Consider the following 19,914-nt stretch of genomic DNA (forward strand, 5'->3'; position numbering starts at 1 on the left):
GCCTAAAGGAATGTGTCAGTGGCTGTAACCCACGGCGTGTTAGTGTTTGATGCTAATTTCTCGAAGTGGCTTTGAAGCCCGACCAAGCCAGGCGCAGCAACACCGCCCCGTTAAGCCCATTTTAATTCATCGGCGAAGAGATCTGATTGGCTCAATTCAACAGCTGATATAATGACAACGGCGCGAGGTATCCATGTAATTTTTTCAAATTACATATCAGAATGACCAAAGCTCTAACGCTCATATTGTCGTTTCACGTTGTTTCTCACTCTGCATACATACATCTAAATGTTATTAAACAGAGCACTTATATACAGTCAAAAGTAAAATGGAACCTTATCATTACACTTTGGGCTACTTATCTATTGAATAATAACCGTGGAGCTGATCATAACTACCAGTGTTACCTACCTATGAGGAAGGTGCTGACTTTCATATTCGGCGCTTGGCATTAGTGTTACCTTTTCGTCATATTCAGATTGTTTAATAACAGCCATTTTTTGAGATATGTTTTGAAGTTATTACGGGCATATCTTTCCATTGGGTAGGCAGCTTATTGAACAATTTAATCCCATTATATCTGTAATTTTCTTGTGTCTTTTTCAATCTAACGTGAGGTAAACCTAAATCATCCCTTCTCCGTGTATTTCTACGATATGTCAGATTATCGAGATGTTCTTTAATATTAAGGATAAATTGGAATATCTATGAATATTGAATTTTCACGACCACATTGTAATCGAAACCGAATTTCAACCTATTAGGTCGTGTTACGTACATCTAGTACGTGTTGAAGAGGTGTTAAGTACAGAACAAATGTGGCCAACCGGACACCAGTGGGATCCGAGCCCACAACCTCCCGATTTCGCGCCGGCTGCTCTACCAACTGAGCTATGATGGCCCTGGCCATCTTTGTTCTGTTAGAAAGGAGACCGACGAGAAATCGGGAGGTTGTGGGCTCGGATCCCACTGGTGTCCGGTTCGCCATTTTTGTTCTGTACTTAATATTTCTCCAACACGTACTAAATGTACGCAACACGACCTTATAAGTTGAAAGTCTGTTTCGATTGAAATATGTATAATGATGGGATAGATATATACTATCAAGTTCTTTAAACATGGGCATGCATGATTCGTTGTTGGACTTTCTTTTTATAAATCTTATTGCCTTCCTTTGCCACATAGGAACATCTTATGGGCCTGTCGAATATCCACATAATATGGTACCGTATGATAAATGTGGATGGAAGAAAGCATAGTATGTACACATCATCTGATTACTAGTAACGGACTCTTTCGGTCTCCGAAGTGAAAGTAACACTCCAGACAGTCTTTTACATAACGTGTGTGAGTATACCACTTCAACTTAAAATCCAAATGTATTCCAAATAATTTCAAGAACTATGTTCATTCTCATCTAAATTTGACTTAATAAAGTGAAATATAACTATTTAAATATAGCCTGCAAACAACTGGATGATTTCTATAGCATCTCTAACCTTCTATTTTCCACATCTGTTAAGTCCTTACCACTTGTTATAATAGTGATATCATCTGTCTAAAGTGATGACCTGCAGGGTAAATTACTTCCAATACCATTTAGATACACGAGGAAGGGAAAAGGTCCTAATACAGAACCCTGAACTACGCCTGTTTCTACTTTGAGTGCTCCAGATTTCTGGTTTGCAACTTGAATGATTTCAATGATTTACACGTCTGCAGAGAAAATGAACACAAATTTAAAAAAATGATAGGTTGCATAGCCGTATATGAGTGGGAGGCGTGAACAGTTTTACGGAAAATAATGGATAAGAAGTGCATTGTCAGATACGTGTTGTTAAAAGTAGGCCATCGATATTCGTTCAACGTACCAAAGTTTGCAATTATATTCTGTGTCAGCAACGATCTCATTTAAACTGTGAGTATGATGTTCTGTGTAAGAATTACACACAAATATGTTACGCAAAAAATAGAAATATATTTTGTTAAAGGTATGAAATGAATTTTATTGTCAGAATGTAAAATATTTCAAACCAACATTATATTTATTGAAAATATTACATTTGTGTGACACCTCATAGTTTAGTACAGCAGTAGATTGAACTACATTTTAAACAGCATATATTTCCTTCAAATACAAATTGAGAGGAAAGCACAAACAAATCTTTGAGTGCTGTGTGCCTGGGGGAGCCCCACTCCGCTCCCTGAAAAACGTCGCGACCAACCAGTCTGTTCGTAATGTCATACGAAGAAACATGACGACAATGAGGTTCTGAAGGTGGGAGGGGGGATATTGGGTTGATTTTAACTTAAAAATATTATAATGAATTTTTTACGAGGGAGTGTGGAGAATATTTCATGAGACACTTGTGCACTCCACAATCGGGTGGGATTCCTTCCCACTAAGAACCACACACCCTCTTCCCACGATGTGCATCTCTGTCCCGGAACCACTCTCGCATTACTTCCGGGTGGCATCGTGCTTTTACCCTATCATTCTTCGTTTCTCCTGTTACTGACGTTCACGATCTCTCGTAGGATACTTCCATAACATAATTAGGACAATAGATTCTGGTGTCAGTTCTCTTTGCTCAACTTTTAAACACCTTCGTGTAGACCAAATCTCACATACTAAAAATATGTGAAATACATCGTCAGCACCATTACAATGAATACACAAAGGATCGATCACTCGGCCTATTCTATGTAGGAATTTTCTAAAAAATTCATGGCCTGTCAAGAGCTGCGTATAGTAGTAATTAACATCACCGTGTTCCCGTGCTTCTCAGTTCACTAAACATGGCATCAGCCGCTTGGTCCGTTCCCCTGGTGGATGTTCCTCCCATCTTTGCTGCCATCGTCCCATTCGTTTGCCGTCAGCCAGCTCCTTGGCGCATTTCTTTCCTAACACTCCTTGATTACATCAGGATTCCTGTCTCTTTAAGGCAAGTAAGTCAATTGGTGGTACTGCTCCTACCGTGAGGATCGCAGGTTCGGATACCGTACGATATGCACTTGTAATTCTAAAAATTGATCTCCCCTGTACTGCAGCTATCCTTTGCCGGTATTTTTATTATGATGATTAAATGTTAGTTTCTCACACCAAATTAAAAAATGATGGATCCCGGAAACAACTGGAAAAATAAATTAGTCTAATAGCTCCCATTAGTGGTAGACCCTTCTACATTGTTCACTATTTGTATCAAGTACTACATCAATTATTTCATTCTTGGTTAGCCAGAGAAAAACCCTGCAAAATGCTCATAATTGAACTCAGCACCACCCATACAACAGCCAGACACTCTAACCGATTAATTATTGTGACATTGTTAAGTGAATTCTCACTATCCCATAATATCCTGCAGTTGAAATGTATTACGTAAAATGGCATTCGTACATTACATCCGGTAAAACTCAGCACACACATGCACCAACTCACCCACCCACATACTCACCCTCCCCCCCAACACAAAAACCCACACACACACATACGGAAATACATATCTTAGGTAGCTTAATTCTCATCATCTGATGATCATCAGGCGACTCCAAAGTCTTCTGATGACCAGCTGGCGACTCCAAAATCTTCTGATGATAGGCTGGAGATTGCAAAATCTGATGATAAGCAAGCCACTTCAAAATCTTATGATGGCTGACTGGCGACTCCTAAAATCTTCTGATGACCGGCTGGTGACTAAAATACCTTCTGATGATAAGCTGCCAACTCAGATTTTCTGATGGCCGGCTGGCGACTACAATACTTTCTGATGATATCCATCGTCAGTCAACTTTACGTCCGTCTTGGTAACACTTGGGAAGGCATTGGATGCATACAGTAGAAGTGGCAGGTATAACTGACAGAATAGGGCGCATTCTTAGGAAGTACATTATGATTCCAGTTTTTATCACATATCGGAAGCTCAAATCCCTGTTTCGACCATTCAAAGGAAAACCACATCTTGAAACACCGGGCGTGTATGAAGTTCCATGTGGTTGTGGTTGCTCATATATTGGCATGACGAAAAGGCTTGTCAGCACCAGGGTGAAATAACATATTAGGTCGGTAAAGATTGTCGCTCCTTCATCCTCCACGGAGAATGCCACAAGCCAGTCTGCCATAGCAGAATATTTCTATAATACAGACCATGAAATCCTCTTTGACTAGGTGAAGGTAATCGCTCCTGTAAAAGACTTCCATGCTCGACTGGTAAGGGAAGCCATAGAGATAGAGCTGCGCCCAAATAACGTCAACGGGGAAAACGGCTTCAAGTTATCAAATACACGGAGACCAGTACTGCAGAAATACATGCATAACACCATCATGGAACAGCGGGTCGCACTCGCGAAACTGTCGACAGTGGGCGATGATTTACAGCACGACCATCCTTGAGTCCAATTAGTGGGGTAGGCCGTGAATAGTACGGTCATGACTTCCACGTTTCTTTGAATTTATTTGCTCAATGTCAGAAGCAGAACTTCACATGCCCTGATGAAGGCCAATGCAATTTGGCTGAAATTTCGGCTTCATAAAATAAATATAGTGGTTTGGATTCAGTATTCATTGATTTATTTACGTTAATACAATTAGCCATGAAAACCAACGTTTATTAATTAGTATAGCTGATACTTTCTCTGGAGCCGTAGTAGTATGTACATTTTTATATACCTCGAATTTTCGATAACTTGAAGTATTTTCAGCCTCCGCAGGCACTTCGAGATCTGTTCAGGCATAGCCAACTCGATAGGTAATTCCGGCCTTCTACACTTGACAGTTCACAGGGATGACGTCACACTTTAAGTGCTTCGATATGGAAGCATGAATCTTGTTTTCATTGTGGTTTGGTAGAACGTTGTTGTTATTTCAACATCATTAAAGGTGTTTGTTGGTGTTTACAAGGGATAACTGTACGAAGAGACATCAGTGAAGGATGTGTTTTTAGCAGTAGTGTGTATTTGCTACTACAGCATTGTAATGTGAGCAGCCTGATGTTTGGAAACATTGCTAAGTTATGTGATAGAATACTTGCACCCACTGAACGATAATAAATTGTCTAACGTACGTTAAAGCTTATCTTTTAATTATTTAATTATGATTAGCATTATAATGTGCTAGTATAGGCTCCTCCTTGCTATGGGACGATACGGGTAGTGTGCCTCATTGTACGTATACTGTAATTACCGTTCAAATAAGGAAAGGGCTATCTCAGCATACGCGTTTCCTAGCGATAAAGAGAACGAAATAAATGGATTCATGCTATACAGTACACAGAGCTAATTTTGAACCCAGTAAATATGCCGGTCTCTGAACTGGACATTTTTTCAGAAAATTATATAATTGGGATACACATGGCGAAAAGAATAGACGGTTTCGTTTCAGCTGTGCCCATGGAAAAGCAAAAATTAACTGACAATGGTGGGCAGTCATCATATATGTCACAACATAGTGGAAAACATAGGGATTTTTCTTTTAATGTTTTGAAAATGCAAGTTGAAGAACCCGGCCAATTCTGGTGACAAGCATGGGTGTGTGGTGTGGAATTAGTGTTGTGTCCAAGATCTGTCGTATACTTTTCAACAGTTATTCATAAATAATTAAGAACACCATCATGTGCTCGAACAAGCATAAAACAATAAGATTATTTTTAGGGAGAACAATTCTCCTAGAGACTGTCATCGTACAGCTCAGTTGAGAAACCATCATTCGAATATTTTGAATATGCAACATATGTGGAGTGCATATGTTTCTGTTTTTGTGTGTAATTCCTTTGGATAGCGCTTCATCAAAGTTATGTGTTCATAGGTTTATTGTTGCATTTCGATTGCTATATTATGATTAAAAAAGTATCGTATCAGTAGGAATTACACGTGACAACGCAGACTTAGCACTAAGCGTGTGACATCACAACTCTTGGCAGCAGGTTTCTATATCAAGCTGGCTGTGGTTCTAGAGATGCTCTCAGACGACCTCACGTGAGCTTCCCTTGTGAACAATATCACATATTCTGGTTTGTCACAGTGCATTTCTCTGTTACATTCAATGAACGTGTTTCATACGGGTGTTCCATACAAGACACAATACCGTGCTACAATAGACTTCACTGTGTTGTGTGTATGACATGCTTGTAACAGCCCTCTAAGATTAGACAACAAGAAAGACGAGTTTCACTCAGTTTACGAAAGGCAATTATTTATGTAGTACAATAACAATATTTGGTGAACTATATGGAACAGAGATGCATCAAACTCCACTTTAGAAACAATATTTATCTCAGTGAATGGATAAGAATAACCTCATTGAGGCCATGACAAAGTGAATGGTATTGTATCAAGCAGTGCAGGAAAATTACTGAAACAAACTGGCACAGAGTCCATTCACAGGCGGTGGTGCTCCGTCCGCATTGCATAAATAGCCGCTATCGCCGCTGCAGACTGCTCTATCTCGTCCCTATTGAGCGGCTACGACTGTATCCTGTTTCTTGTAATGGGACAAACAAGAGAACAAAGCGTGTCCAGATAATAAACAAACATGGTCTTAAATTTAAATTGAATAGACTAGTTTAATCGTTGATCAGTCATAAATTACTATTGTTGTTCTCTAAAGTAGCCCTTTACTTTTAGTGATTACCAACGTTCTTCCAAGTCGCATTGAAATAGAATGCACGTTATTGTAAACTGTCATTCTTCTTCAACAGTGAAAACCCAAATCTTTAACTGAGTCGGAGTATGCCTTGTGTTCGACTCTCGTGTATGATGTTGAGTCTTAGCCATTTAAGGTTAGCAGCATGAAACAATTCGAAGCATTTCGAGTGTGGATCCGTTGAAGAATATTAAAATAAAACGTGGACTAATAAAATCACAAACTGAGATGTACTAAGGAGAGCAAATAGTGAAGTTCAACTTTTTTCTATCGTTAAATAATCAGGAGGCGACAGATGTGGATTTTAATGCTTCGATACGTACACTGGAAAATACCTTAATGCTGGGGAAGACTGATGGTAAAAGGAGGGCGACAACTGATGAGGTGGATTGATGGCATCAAAGACGCCATGGATTTCAATATGGAATGTCTTCGGGAAGTAGCGCAGGACAAAACAGAATGAAATGGTGCAATTTGGTATACGGGGTTATGGAAAGTCCGAATCGGCTGAACAACTAACAACAACGTACCTACAATAATCACAAGGATCTGGGTGCTGGTTCTACAATACGTACAATAATAAGGCCATGGATCTGGACGTTAGTACTGCAATAGGTACCGTAATCAGATGGCCGTGAGTCTGGATGTTAGGCCGAAACGTATTAGCTGCTTCAAGAAATGCTGAAAGGTAAAATAGAAGTCAGACGAGGACGTAGAATACAAATGTGCTGGTTTAAACTACGAAAGGACTTATCATAAATCATTCTGATGGAGATTTTTTAAGTTAGCGAAAGATAAAACTCCTTCGCCAGAATGACAGCCAACGTTCTGGGGACCGAACATCTCGTATGAGGAAGACGAGGTATCACCAACAAGTGCAAATCTTTTAATGTTGCATCTAATCGAAGGTGCCTTTCTGGGATGAGCATCTGCAAAGCGTTTGGGGTAGTTGCGTAACTCTAACTGCGTATGTACTCTTCCAAAAAGAATATTTATTCTTCCAGTGTGTACACCATGGATCTGTACTCAGTACTTAAGAATTCATGTTCACTAGGTACAGCAAAGCAAACTGTATCATGAGTGTGACTTTGCAGTGGGTTGCGTAACTTTTCGATCACCCATCTCTGTCAGCACAAATTATCTTATTATAACCGGTTTTCGGAAAATAAATTCCGTCATAAGTAAAAATGCTTCATATTTACATTTAAAATTTCTAAAATATCCACGTAAATTGTGCCATTGAATTGAACAACACTGGTAGCCAGTTTGGTTTAATCTGACAATACCAAGACTGGTCGGGTATTTTCAGCGTGAGTCAACAGGTACACTGGACACTCTAACACAAAAAGTCATATATTGAATAAATAAATAATTTCAGATGACCACCAGTCATAAGACGTAGCCTGCACAGTTGTTTGGTAACGTTGACTGGCCTTCCATCCATACCTTACATCACTGCCTGCACCGACTGCCCTCTCACGTCCTGCTAGCACTGGACTCCCTTTAAGTCGTCTTTTACAACAAGCAGGGAATACTGTGGGAAAATTATTATCCCTCAACCCACAGGCTTATAATAATAATAATAATAATAATAATAATAATAATAATAATAATAATAATAATAATAATAATAATAATAATAATTGTTACCGAGTTTTGTGGTAGTTATGCGTGAAAGAAGGTGCGGGGTGGTGAACAGGTCTCAAGCTACTAAAGTAAAATTAATTTAAAATTTAACAAGGTTATATTTTCTTTTCAAAACAAAGAAATAACAAGCATGGCAGGTACAAAGTAGCAAGTCCAAAGGGTAGTTACAATATTTACAGAATTTGGGGCTTAGCGCCCTGACTTCACAATGCTAGGGTTATCAGCTCAGTTTTACCCCAAACACAAGTTTCAACAGAGGGGCAGAAAACCCCATTCATGCCTAAGAGCCCTTGCTCCAAATTACACTGAAAAGCCTCCACGAGGCGTACAACACTCAATTTTCAAAAGAGCCACTCGCTCTCAAATTTAAGCCTCTCCCAGGCCACACCAAACTCCACCTTCAAGTTGTCCTCAACGGACCTAAACACAGGGGGTAAAATACCCAATCTACTGAGGTCTATAAAATGAAAAGAAGGTTAATTAAATGACCTCTAAAATAACAAATTGAGAGGAGGCGAACTTGCACTCCTAATACACTTTGATTAAGATCTACTTGGCACTAGGCCGTTAATACAAGGGCTAATCCCATACTAAAGAGGTGACTTAAGAAGAGAACAATTTGTTTAACGAAGAATAGGTTGAGAAAAATAAGTTCACCTCAAAACAATATGAGTGGGAGCTCGAGAGGGTTAGCACTCTCTATCCCAGTATGTAGCTTTAAAAGAAAATATATGAAAAAGTAGTTACATTTAGGAAAAGGTTACATGGTGGAACGCTTAGAACCCGCCCCGAGAGTTAAACTGCTGAGCTAGCAAGGAAAGAAGTTATTAATTGGCCATTACCTTGTTGTTGACCGCTGCCGAGGAAAGAGGCGCTTCCCGCCTCCTGCTATGTACTTTATACGCTGAAAGATGGAACAGAAGTGGCCCGGAGACCCTAAAATCAGCAGTTTAAATACTCTCGCGGAAGGTTCTAGGCGTTAGGGGAATGAAAACACCCTCCCACGAGGATTGTATTGGTTGATCAATAAACCCCCTACACAATACTAAGAAGAAACACCTAATTGGTGGAAAATTAATTTAAGAAATTCGGGATAGGCTAGATTTAAAACAAGGGGAAAGAAGGGGTAAATATTGCCAACTTAACTAAAGACTGAAAGAAATTTAGCAAAGAACAAACATTTGAAATAAAAATTTCTCCAACAAAATAGTTCTTTGACTCCGCACTAGGTGCACTATTGTTGATCTTCAGTAGTGTCCTCTAGAAGAGAAAGTTCACACTTCTTACTTCAAGCGAAACAAAAACACATCAAAAATGACACAGTTCAAAAACTCAAAATTTTCCACGTGGTGACATCTTCTGAGAAAGTAGAGAATTAATAGCGTAGATAAAGTTCAGACTTCCTCCAGCAGAGGAGTTTCAACTCCGCAAATTTTAAATTAGCGGCGTGGAGGTGTACCGCCCGGTACAATAATAAAAATAATGTTATTGGCTTTACGTCCCGCTAACTACTTTTACGGTTTTGGGAGACGCCGAGGTGCCTGAATTTAGTTCCACAGGAGTTCTTTTAAGGGCCAGTAAATTTAGTGACACGAGGCTGACGTATTTGAGCACCTTCAATTAACACGGGACTTAGCCAGGACCAAACCTGCCAAGCTGGGGACAGAAGACCAGAGCGTCAACCGTATGAGCCACTCATCGCGGTAAATCCTAATGTACATGAGTTTTTGTATATATGCACTCGTATGTGGTTCGTTCCACATTTCCTCCTTAGCCACAGGACCGATTTCAAGAAAACTTGCTACACATATTAATTACTATGTGAAAACAATAATGTGGAGGTAAGACACTTCTATCACCCCTAGGGTTGGAACTGGGATGCGGTGTATGGAGAGGGCGACGTATAACAATAATCGAATCCGTAGTTTTCGGGGTCACTGATGTGATGCTGGGAGTGAGAAGTGGTGATGGAGATTAGTGTTGAATCCAAAATTTACGAAGTCCCTAGGCTGAATGGTGACAGCCCAGTGACAGTTTGAACCGTGTTGATTATTTACATGGTGTGACGCGAAAATACATACAGTCATCACTTAATTATTAATTTCAAATGGTCAACTCTTCCCCGATAATTCGGCTACCACAAGACCAAAGTTTAGTTAACGTGAAATACATTACTTTAAAATTAAAACATGAAATGAAACATATAACTATCACTCTTAGACTACAAAAATATTTCCTTAAATGTTAATTAAATTTACCGTAATAAAATCAACAAAATTTCGCTACAATTTAATTAACAGGTAATACAAATCCTAAAAGTAACATTCAGTAAAGAACCAGACCGCACCGTGTAATACAGCAAATAAATAAATAAATAAATAAATAAATAAATAAATAAATAAATAAATAAATAAATAAATAAATAAATAAATAAATAAATAAATAAATAAAATAAATTAATACAATGTCGCAAGTCTCAAAACTGACGTTCTATTATATAGACCTATTCACTATTTTTGTTTTTTCGTCGAGTCGAAGGTGATGATATCTATTCGAGGAGTGTTACTAGGTGTGGAGATGCCGTAAATTTATTCTTGGACAGCCATGTTGGAATCTTTCGAGATCCTGTACAACATTTGAACGAATGCATGATATCTGATATTAATTTAGCCTCATTGCATAGTAGTGATCTAAGATGTGAGGAAAGTTTGTCTTGTTGTGGCAGTGTGGACAACGGTTAATGCCGTACGTCCCGCCTGCAATAACTTGTTTAAATCACATCTATGAATAATGTTTTAAATATTTTCCTAGTTATTCGGGGAGTAGTGTTTGCTTATTGTAATTTCCCTTTGTTCTGATTCAGGAGGCTGCACACCATGGGACATCTCCCTACACGATGACAGCGCCCAGTGCCGAGGGATAATGTGATGGAGGTGAGATATTTCTTGTTTAGTATACCGAATAGCCATTTACAGTAATTAGCGGCCTAACAAGGGAACTGCTTGGGTTTTACCGGATAGGCTTCAGTGAAACTAGGGTCAGTGATCAATTAAAGTATCCTAAATTTATTGGTAATAACAATTACGCGTAAAATAACATCGATGTTATAATTAATAGCTTAAATATAGCTCAACGACTCGGAGCAATTAGCTGATGAGGTAAACGACCTTCCTATGCACTGCATTATTACACAGTTTGTTTTATTTTAAGGTTGTTTACAACATGTTTTTAACAAAAAATGCATTCACTTCATTTTATAATTGTTAGGTTCTTAATTAAATCTGACGGAACTAATTTTGAGTAATAAATTAATAAATTACCTGCTAAAAACATGGTAACAGTATTGAAGGTGAAAAATTAATATTTGAAAAAATTCCACGCCAGATTAATGAAGAAAAATGAAAAACATAGAAGTGAAAATGACCTTATGAAAATTCACAGGTACAAAGTGCAGACCATAAGATGTTCATTAAGAATCCTTGCTTAGTTAACAAATGAATTGAAATCCGCATAATAATAATAATGATAATAAGAGGAACTGAAAATAAAAAAAGGTCTAAAACTAAAAATACAGAGCGTCATTGACCTATCCAGGACGGGGTTGGAGGGGCGTGGCGTAGCGTAAGGTCAACGAACTGCACTGGCCAGCTGGAATCGCGCCAACGAGAGTGCAGCGGTTTTTCATCACCCCGCATTCTATGATGGAGTGAAAAGGAAACAGGACATTAATAAGTTCCAGATTTTCAAGTTCATAAGAACATAAACAGAAATAATGTGTATAGCTTCCTAAACAGAAACAAAGGTAAATGCCGTACTTTCCTAAATATTCGGTTGTGATTTAATAGAATCTGATGATGTTTTTTCAAGAACGAACACGTCGTTCTATTTTAATTAAATTGTTACTTTTTCCCGTTTAATATTGTTACCATACGTTTTCTTGCAGGTAGTTGATAAATTTATTAATATATAATTAATATCGGCAGGCTAATTAACCTAACACTTATAAAATAACTGAGTTGAATCTGAAAGGAAATGGCTTCAGATATTACAAAAAAGAAAAATAAAGAAAGAAAGATTGACATGTCGAATACAATTCCGTACCGTACATACCGATTTTATTAAGTTCAGTATATTATTTATTTATTTATTTATTTATTTATTTATTTATTTATTTATTTATTTATTTATTTATTTATTTATTTATTTATTTATTTATTTTCTACAAATGAATGATACAATTCAGGGATGGAGAAGGGGCCATGGCCCCACGTACCCGGAGGTATCTCCATCCCCACTTAAAATTACAGTGTTAACTAACTACAGTTACAGACAACAGAATGTGCGTATACAATTACCGTATTTGCATAATTTCACAGAGTATGTTTTACGTTATTAGGTAGTTCTACTTACACATCCTCCAACCAGGCCGATTCATTCATTTCCACGCACAGTCTCACACACTCGGGAACTCATGCATAATTATCCACTTTCCCACACACACTCAACATAAACATACCAAAATATTGATCTTCTGGTGGCCAAGATAATTGAGACGTTCTGTAACGATCTGACAGAATGGCTGGACGGTTCGTGTCCCGTTGGGGGGAAAATTTCACTGTCAGAACGTTGTCCGGTAGGGTTATACAATTTTTACTGACTAGATTGCGTGCCAAATGTCTGGATTTAGATCCAAACTTCCCCGCAGTATTCACATGGAGTAAAGGCGTAAGATGCAGCTGATACTGAATCGTACCTCAGATGGGTATGTTACGCCTTGCATAGACCACTTGATATTATTCGACAGGAGTAGGCTTTGCGCCGACATTGTTTTTTACACTCTCCCTGTCTCATTATCATCACCTCACACCCCGATGAACAGGTCGCCTGTGGACTTCAAACAGAAAGATCTGCACGAGGCGAGCCAGACATATTCTTCGACACTCACGACACTAAAAACCACACACTAAATAATTAATTACTACAACAGGGTTTTTATAATGCTTTACCGTTTATATTAGGAGCCAAAACTGAGGCGGTCACGCTGGGCGTTTCGTCCTGCGGACACAGCGTATGCTGGAGTGCGAGCGGGTGAGCGATCAGTGTGTGCGCATTAGCGACAGCAACGTTGTGGTTACGTCACATGCAGTGAAGGTCAGTGACCGGTGATATTTCATTCGATTGCTGAAATAGTGTTTTTTTTTTTCAGTGGACAAATGACCAGGTAATTTTCAATATAATTCACATTAAAGGAAAGTAGTCATTTCTGTTCTGTTTACGTATATTGACTGTATACAATAAAGAGTTTACCGGTACCTCGAAATATTTCGGTACTCTATGCAATGGATTATAATTTTCACTATCATGATTTAAGAGGAGTATGAGTTGTTAAATAAAGGGGCTTTGGGCCTAGGGGCTAATGGGCGAGATGGCCACTCTACACTGGACTTCTGGGGATAAATCTATAGAGCTAGCACAGGGGCTAAGAAAGTTATTACAAGAAGCTGGCTGTGCTGGAAGTTGTCAAGGAGAAACGAGACATACTATTTGGCAACTTAAAAACAACCTCTCAAATGATGACACGTATCAATATTAATGAAAGTGTAATGGAATTATAATTATTACTCCGTGGGATACAAGTACTCTGCATTATATTTATGCGCCGTGACCATTGTCTGCATCTCTACGAAAGCAAATATCGGAAGGAATGATCTTCCTTAATGGCGAATGGTGAGACATCTAGCGGTCAACTCAGAAGTTGAGTGGAGAGCTCACTCAGCGGTGCTGCTATCTGGTCGCGACAAGTAAAGTATGAGGTCGACAATTAAATCTGAGCTGCAGTTGTTTGGATTTTGGTATTCTTGTGGCTGAATTGAAATAAGACGCTTGCTTCTGGAGCGTTTTCTTGTATAAAATTGTCAAGAAGAAAGAAGAATGATCGTGGGACTAGATCCTGGGTGACGTTTTCCCAATCTGGGCGTTAGGCCTGAAGAATTTGAGTTATTTTTGATATTAATTTTGATTTATGCTATTGTCCGACTTGTAAGTTAATCTTAACCGTTTCTGTACTGTTAACCTACCATAAGGTGAGTGGTGTAATCACGCTATGGGACGTGGTCACCTTTAAATGCAAGGATATGTAAGAAAGTCTACAGTTGATTTTAAACCTTTCGTGGTTGTTTAAAATTTAAGAATTGAGAATCGGGTCTTATCCCATCTACCTTATTTTCAAACCCTCGGGGTTTCAAATCTAATGTATGGATGATATTCATTTTTCCTTTAATTCAGTTTTTTTTCTAATTTTCATATCTGTAAAGGTATATTTACTTTGAAGAGCTCTCAACTAACCTATCAAGTAAGTAGTCTCTGAATAAGTTATGCCGCTTGAATTTCATTCCCTTAATGTCATAATAATTATATTAATTATTTGAAATATTTTCAAGACATCTTGGCCAAGTATAAGAAAGAAAAATGTTTTCAGGGAAGGCTTATCTAATGAGTTACTCGGTTTTCAAATTCTCATTTGATTTCGGTGGTCATCTGTTTCTCTTCGATGTCATAGAATGCACACGTGACATTTTGCCTTGCAATGTTGAAACTGACATTTGAAGGTCAGTTGATTATTATTATTAGTAATGGTTTGACTTTCATCTGATTTTGGAGAATGATCTTGACTGCACGCAGATGTGTTACTGCTGTGATTGATTTATTTATTTGAGCTGAGTTACCGCTCCTTGGGTGATATTGGAGTAGTTTGTTCTACTTCTGACTTTAATTGCGTGTTCTTGAATTATTATTGCTTCGATATTTGAAATTGGGTGATTTCTGCTTTTTATGACTGTTTTGCGGAGCAATTTATTTAACCGAGATACTTCATTAGAAGGTTCTTCACTGTTCAATTCCTCAGAAATCTTCAGATTTTCTGATTGTAACGATTTAATTTAATCTAAATTAACCTTCAACCTACGATTATTTATTTTTCTGTGGTCTTTTCGTTTTCTTTTAAGAGGTTGACGGCAGAAGTTCAATATTCTTTATTCTTTTAATTAATCTAAAAAGGTCGGAAGTTATAAATTGTTTGGATAATTAAAGTTTGTTTCTCAAAATTATTGACGAATTATTATTTCAGCCAAGTTTAATTAATTAAGCTTAATTTAAGTTCATTCACAAGATCTCTTGTGTTCAGTGCTTCCACAATCGGCGACGTTCTTTTCTCTGGATTATGGTATGTATTTCTGATTTTATGTTAATTTAGTATCTTATCTGAAGACGTGCCAACGCTCTTGCTTTGTATATCTTGTATTGTGAGAGAAAGTACTGCCAACACATCAGCACACAGAGGGAAATTCACCCTACATTAGAAATCCCATCGCATTAGAAGCGGTTCTATCGAAAAACACTAAATAAACGAATTTGTAGAAAATAAAATTTCGAATCCTTGTTTCTTAACATATAGTCACTATAAATTGCTCTTAAGGGACTATCTGTACGGGGCTGGAGCTGGACCTGGCACAGGGCTTCCTCAGTGATTCGGAGCTGAGTTAGGAGTACTGAACAAGATGTTCGATATATACATTGTTCTTATAGGACCATCTTTGGGGAGCTGGCGCAGTAGCTAATGGTTATACATTGCTGTTATGTGATTAATTGTATCTCAAGTTCAAGGGTTCGAGTCTTCTTTGCCTCACCAAATTCTGTTACTGAAAGAGACTCTAGTTCAATCATCGGCTGAAATAGCAAGTGTAAGGGTAAAGGTAATTTATATCCTAAAGGGCAAATGGGCTCTAATATGTTAAAGAAATCTAAAAGACTAAAGGAATAAAGGGCCCTAATGAGCCAAAGGCTCTAATGGTTTAAAGGGATAAAGGACTAATATGGACTAAGTAGCTCTAATGGGGGAAAGGGATCATATGGTCTCTAGGTCCCTAAAAGGATAAATGGCTCATATGCATGAAAAGGCTCTAATAGATTAAACGGCACTAATCAAGTGTGCTACTAAGCATCAGATTTAACAACCTGCTGACTGACAGAATCGCTAATGTAGTGGTGGCAGATGTCGGACGAAATTCTGCATATAGCAATATCAAAGCAAGACATACTTTGAAGGCTAAGATTAAAGTCTCTATCTCGATTCTTAGTAGCAGCGTTGAGATGCAATAATTTAGCCATTGTGAATACTGTTTGATGGCTGTTTAGTTGAGGTGGCAAAAGTATGTTCGGTTAATAGAGAAAGACGTGGTTTCGAGTTTCACCCGTCAAGTCTGATTGCGAATTCTACTAGGCATTACGATCTCTCTTTATCTGTGAACTTGTGTTTGATTCAGGATGTCTCCCTACTGTACTCAGGGATACTTTGCCCTAGTAACTGTAAGCTAACTCGCCTGACAGCTGTCATAGGATAGCTAAGGGATTTAAAATGCTAGCGTCACGCCACAGCTTGCAGGATCATCTTATGTCCGGTTTCTTCAACTTTGTAAATGAAATGGAGTATGGATTTTAGTGCCGGGAGTGTCCGAAGACATGTTCGGCTCGCCAGGTGCAGGTCTTTTTATTTGACTCCCGTAGGCGACCTGCGCGTCGTGATGAGAATGAAATGATGATGGGGACACCACATACACCCAGCCCCAGTGCCAACGAAATTAACCAATGGTGGTTAAAATTCCCGACCTTGCCGGGAATCGAACCCGAGATCCCTGTGACCAAAGGCCAGCACGCTGACCATTTGGCCATGTAGCCGGACTTCAACTCTGTGAAGTTACTTAAAAAATGTCAACTAACAATTTGTTATTAATTTAACACTTCGGTTGAAAGTCCCTTGTTTCACGAACACATTTCCAGTATTTGTGACGGAACAATTATCAGAGACAAATTACACGTATCCTTGAGATTTCTGAACGCATCTTACCATGAATGTATTTTGTTTCTTAACCGTAGAGCACAACGTGGTGTCGTGGGCGACCCGCCTGAGTACTAAACCGATTCTGCCCATGCGCCTCTATGATCAAGGAAGCTGATGCTTCCAGTACCTTCAGTGCTTGACACGTTCTTGAAACGAGTGGTTGCATTATTTTCTCCCGCTATTTATATTCAAAGTTATAGGCCTTTGGGTCGCATCTGACCCCACGTTGTGAGTTGTGTAAAGTATTCGTCTGCGGTGAACTCTTTGTAGTGGAGTGCTTTATTGGTAAAGTTATCAAACAATGGCACTGTACAAATACATTTTTTGCTATATATTTCACGTCGCACCGACACAGATGGGTCTTATGGCGACGATGGGAAAGGAAAGGCCTAGGAATGGGAAGAAAGTGGCCGTGACCTTAATTAAGGTACAGCCCCAACATTTGCCTGGTGTGAACATGGGAAACCACAGGAAACCATCTACAGGGCTGCCGACAGTGGGGTTCGAACTCACTATCTCCAGGAAAAAAGCTCACAGCTGCGCACGGCCAACTCGCCCGGTGGTATAAAGACTGGTAAAAGACGGAAAATTATCAAACGCACAGATTTGCTGAAAAATCTTGCCCTAGGAGTATGTGAGAGCATATGAAGACTAGAATGGTACACAAGAGGCTTCCAAGGCAACTCAGAAATGACATTCACAAATTACTTGGTTATGAGGAGGAGCACAGTGACGTTAGTGCGACAATTGGGTGACGACCTGGACGATGTGCTTTATGTCCTGGAGTCAGGAACCGAAAAGGTGTAGCATCTTGCTGTTCCTGCTCTACAAGCCTATGTGCAGAACATAGGAATAATGTCTGTGAATACTGCAAGCCGTAAGATAGTGGTTACTCACCGTAGAAAATGTCGAAAATCAAAACCAAGAAAAGGAACACACTTTTGATAACAAAGATACGTACATCATATTGTGTGGTAACACTGTTAATTACTTTCTTATCTGAAATTAACATGCAAATATATAATTGATTTGTTTATTTTAAGGTAAATATTGCGAAGATAAAAACAATAAAACACTAAATGTTCACGTAGACAAGTGCTTAATATTCAAACCGACAAAAAAACTGCACTTTTAATCAAATTGTTCTGTAAACAATATTACTTGACATTTTTATAAATTTCTTTATGTTTTGAACTTAATATACTCACATGTAAGTAATTTCCTTATTTCAAGTAGAACAAATGTTATTCAATGCCTAAATAATTTGTACAAATATAGGGTCGTGGGTGACCCCACGTTGTGATTCTAGTTCCAAGAAATGAACGTTGTGGTACTAGGGTTAACGTACAGTGCTTCGAGCGGTGTATTGGAATTTGTCAAATATAGTTGACATTGTTAGAGGTTATGGTTAGCGGAGACCCCTAGGATGTAAACGAGTGCGGTAAGAACCAATAATAGCGTTATTATAACGAATACGAGAGAAACGTTAATTTAGATCTAATTCCAAAGTATGCGAGTGTGTTTGAAAAACAAATAAACGGATAGTTATATCACAACATTCATGATATGCTACGAGTGAAGTTTGAGACTCCTACAACACCTGAAATCTGTGATAATTGATAATATATCTTGAATAATCTTCGGGCATTATTTTACTGCGGAGAAAATAATGTAATGCCTTGCCAATGCTGCAGTGACAGCAGAAACTCTTTGCCCAATGATTCTACACAGTCTTGTCTTGCACTCATGAACATGGTCACCTACAATTATATGAAATAGTGAAGCATAATATTTAAGAACTCTAAGCAACTGCTATGTATGAAACTCTAACGTAGGCTACTTTCAGTTTCTCAGTATGGCTTTGCTAATTTGACATCTACGTAGAAAATATTTTCTGACAATTCTAGAGTAGTTTTTTCTTCGTATGGGCCGTACTTCGCCTTCTTCAGTTTATAGATAGTTTTCATACAGCACTAAAACTTCAAATGCACATCTTCTAAATGCTGCCATTTTTAATTTGAACAGCCGTTAAGCGCCTTAATACAGGGATAGAGTCATGTTAATTTAACAAATGTATTAACAATTTTTTAGTGTTAACTATTCTTGTTGAGACGGTCATTTTGTTAAATTATGGGTTAGGTCTACTCAACAGCACCGTTAACATTTAACATTCATTGAAGGGACAGGGTCCTACTGTCTAAAACCCTTTACCGACAATTGTCACAGGGTTTGGCGTCTGTCCCACTCTTCCTATTGCTTATTACGCCTCACTTTGATGCCACCATTGATTTTCCTTTTTCCCTATTAATGCATAACATTTGGTGGTACCATCTGAGGATCCAACCAGCCTTTAGACTGATAACATTACTGATTAATGACTGGAGACTAATAACGGCGTGTGACCTCTAGAAAGGCCGTTCGAGTTGTCGCCTATAAGCAGTCTGCACGTCTGTAAGAGTGGGGCCTTACCTAGCCTGGTGAAATAAGCAGTGGTGGTTAACTGTGTTACCATATCCAGACCTCAAAACAACAATGAGCAAGATGAAGACAGAAATAGAGGATATCCTTGAAAAGTTTTTCAATGGGACTATATCTGACGTCGAAGATAGTGATTCAAGTGATGAATTATATGATGAGACATTGTTATGCAGCAATAATGAAACACAAGACGAAGTAGAGGTGAGTGATAAAGCGTAATACAGTTTTGAATACAGGGTGTCCCACTTAAACATTT

At 38.5% G+C, this 19,914-nt stretch overlaps 1 protein-coding gene across 1 annotated transcript in view; it reads left to right on the forward strand.

Moving 5' to 3' along the window:
- LOC136875003 (suppressor of lurcher protein 1) overlaps positions 1–19,914 on the forward strand; it is a 1,553,195-nt gene that overhangs the window by 262,486 nt on the left and 1,270,795 nt on the right. The window contains exon 2 of the mRNA XM_068227855.1: positions 11,148–11,217. Within this exon, the coding sequence (XP_068083956.1) occupies positions 11,212–11,217 (6 nt within the window). The 5' untranslated portion in view covers positions 11,148–11,211. The remainder of the gene's footprint in view (positions 1–11,147; positions 11,218–19,914) is intronic.

The sequence above is a fragment of the Anabrus simplex genome, chromosome 5 (genome assembly GCF_040414725.1).
Source record: "Anabrus simplex isolate iqAnaSimp1 chromosome 5, ASM4041472v1, whole genome shotgun sequence".
In the NCBI taxonomy this organism is placed as follows: domain Eukaryota; kingdom Metazoa; phylum Arthropoda; class Insecta; order Orthoptera; family Tettigoniidae; genus Anabrus; species Anabrus simplex.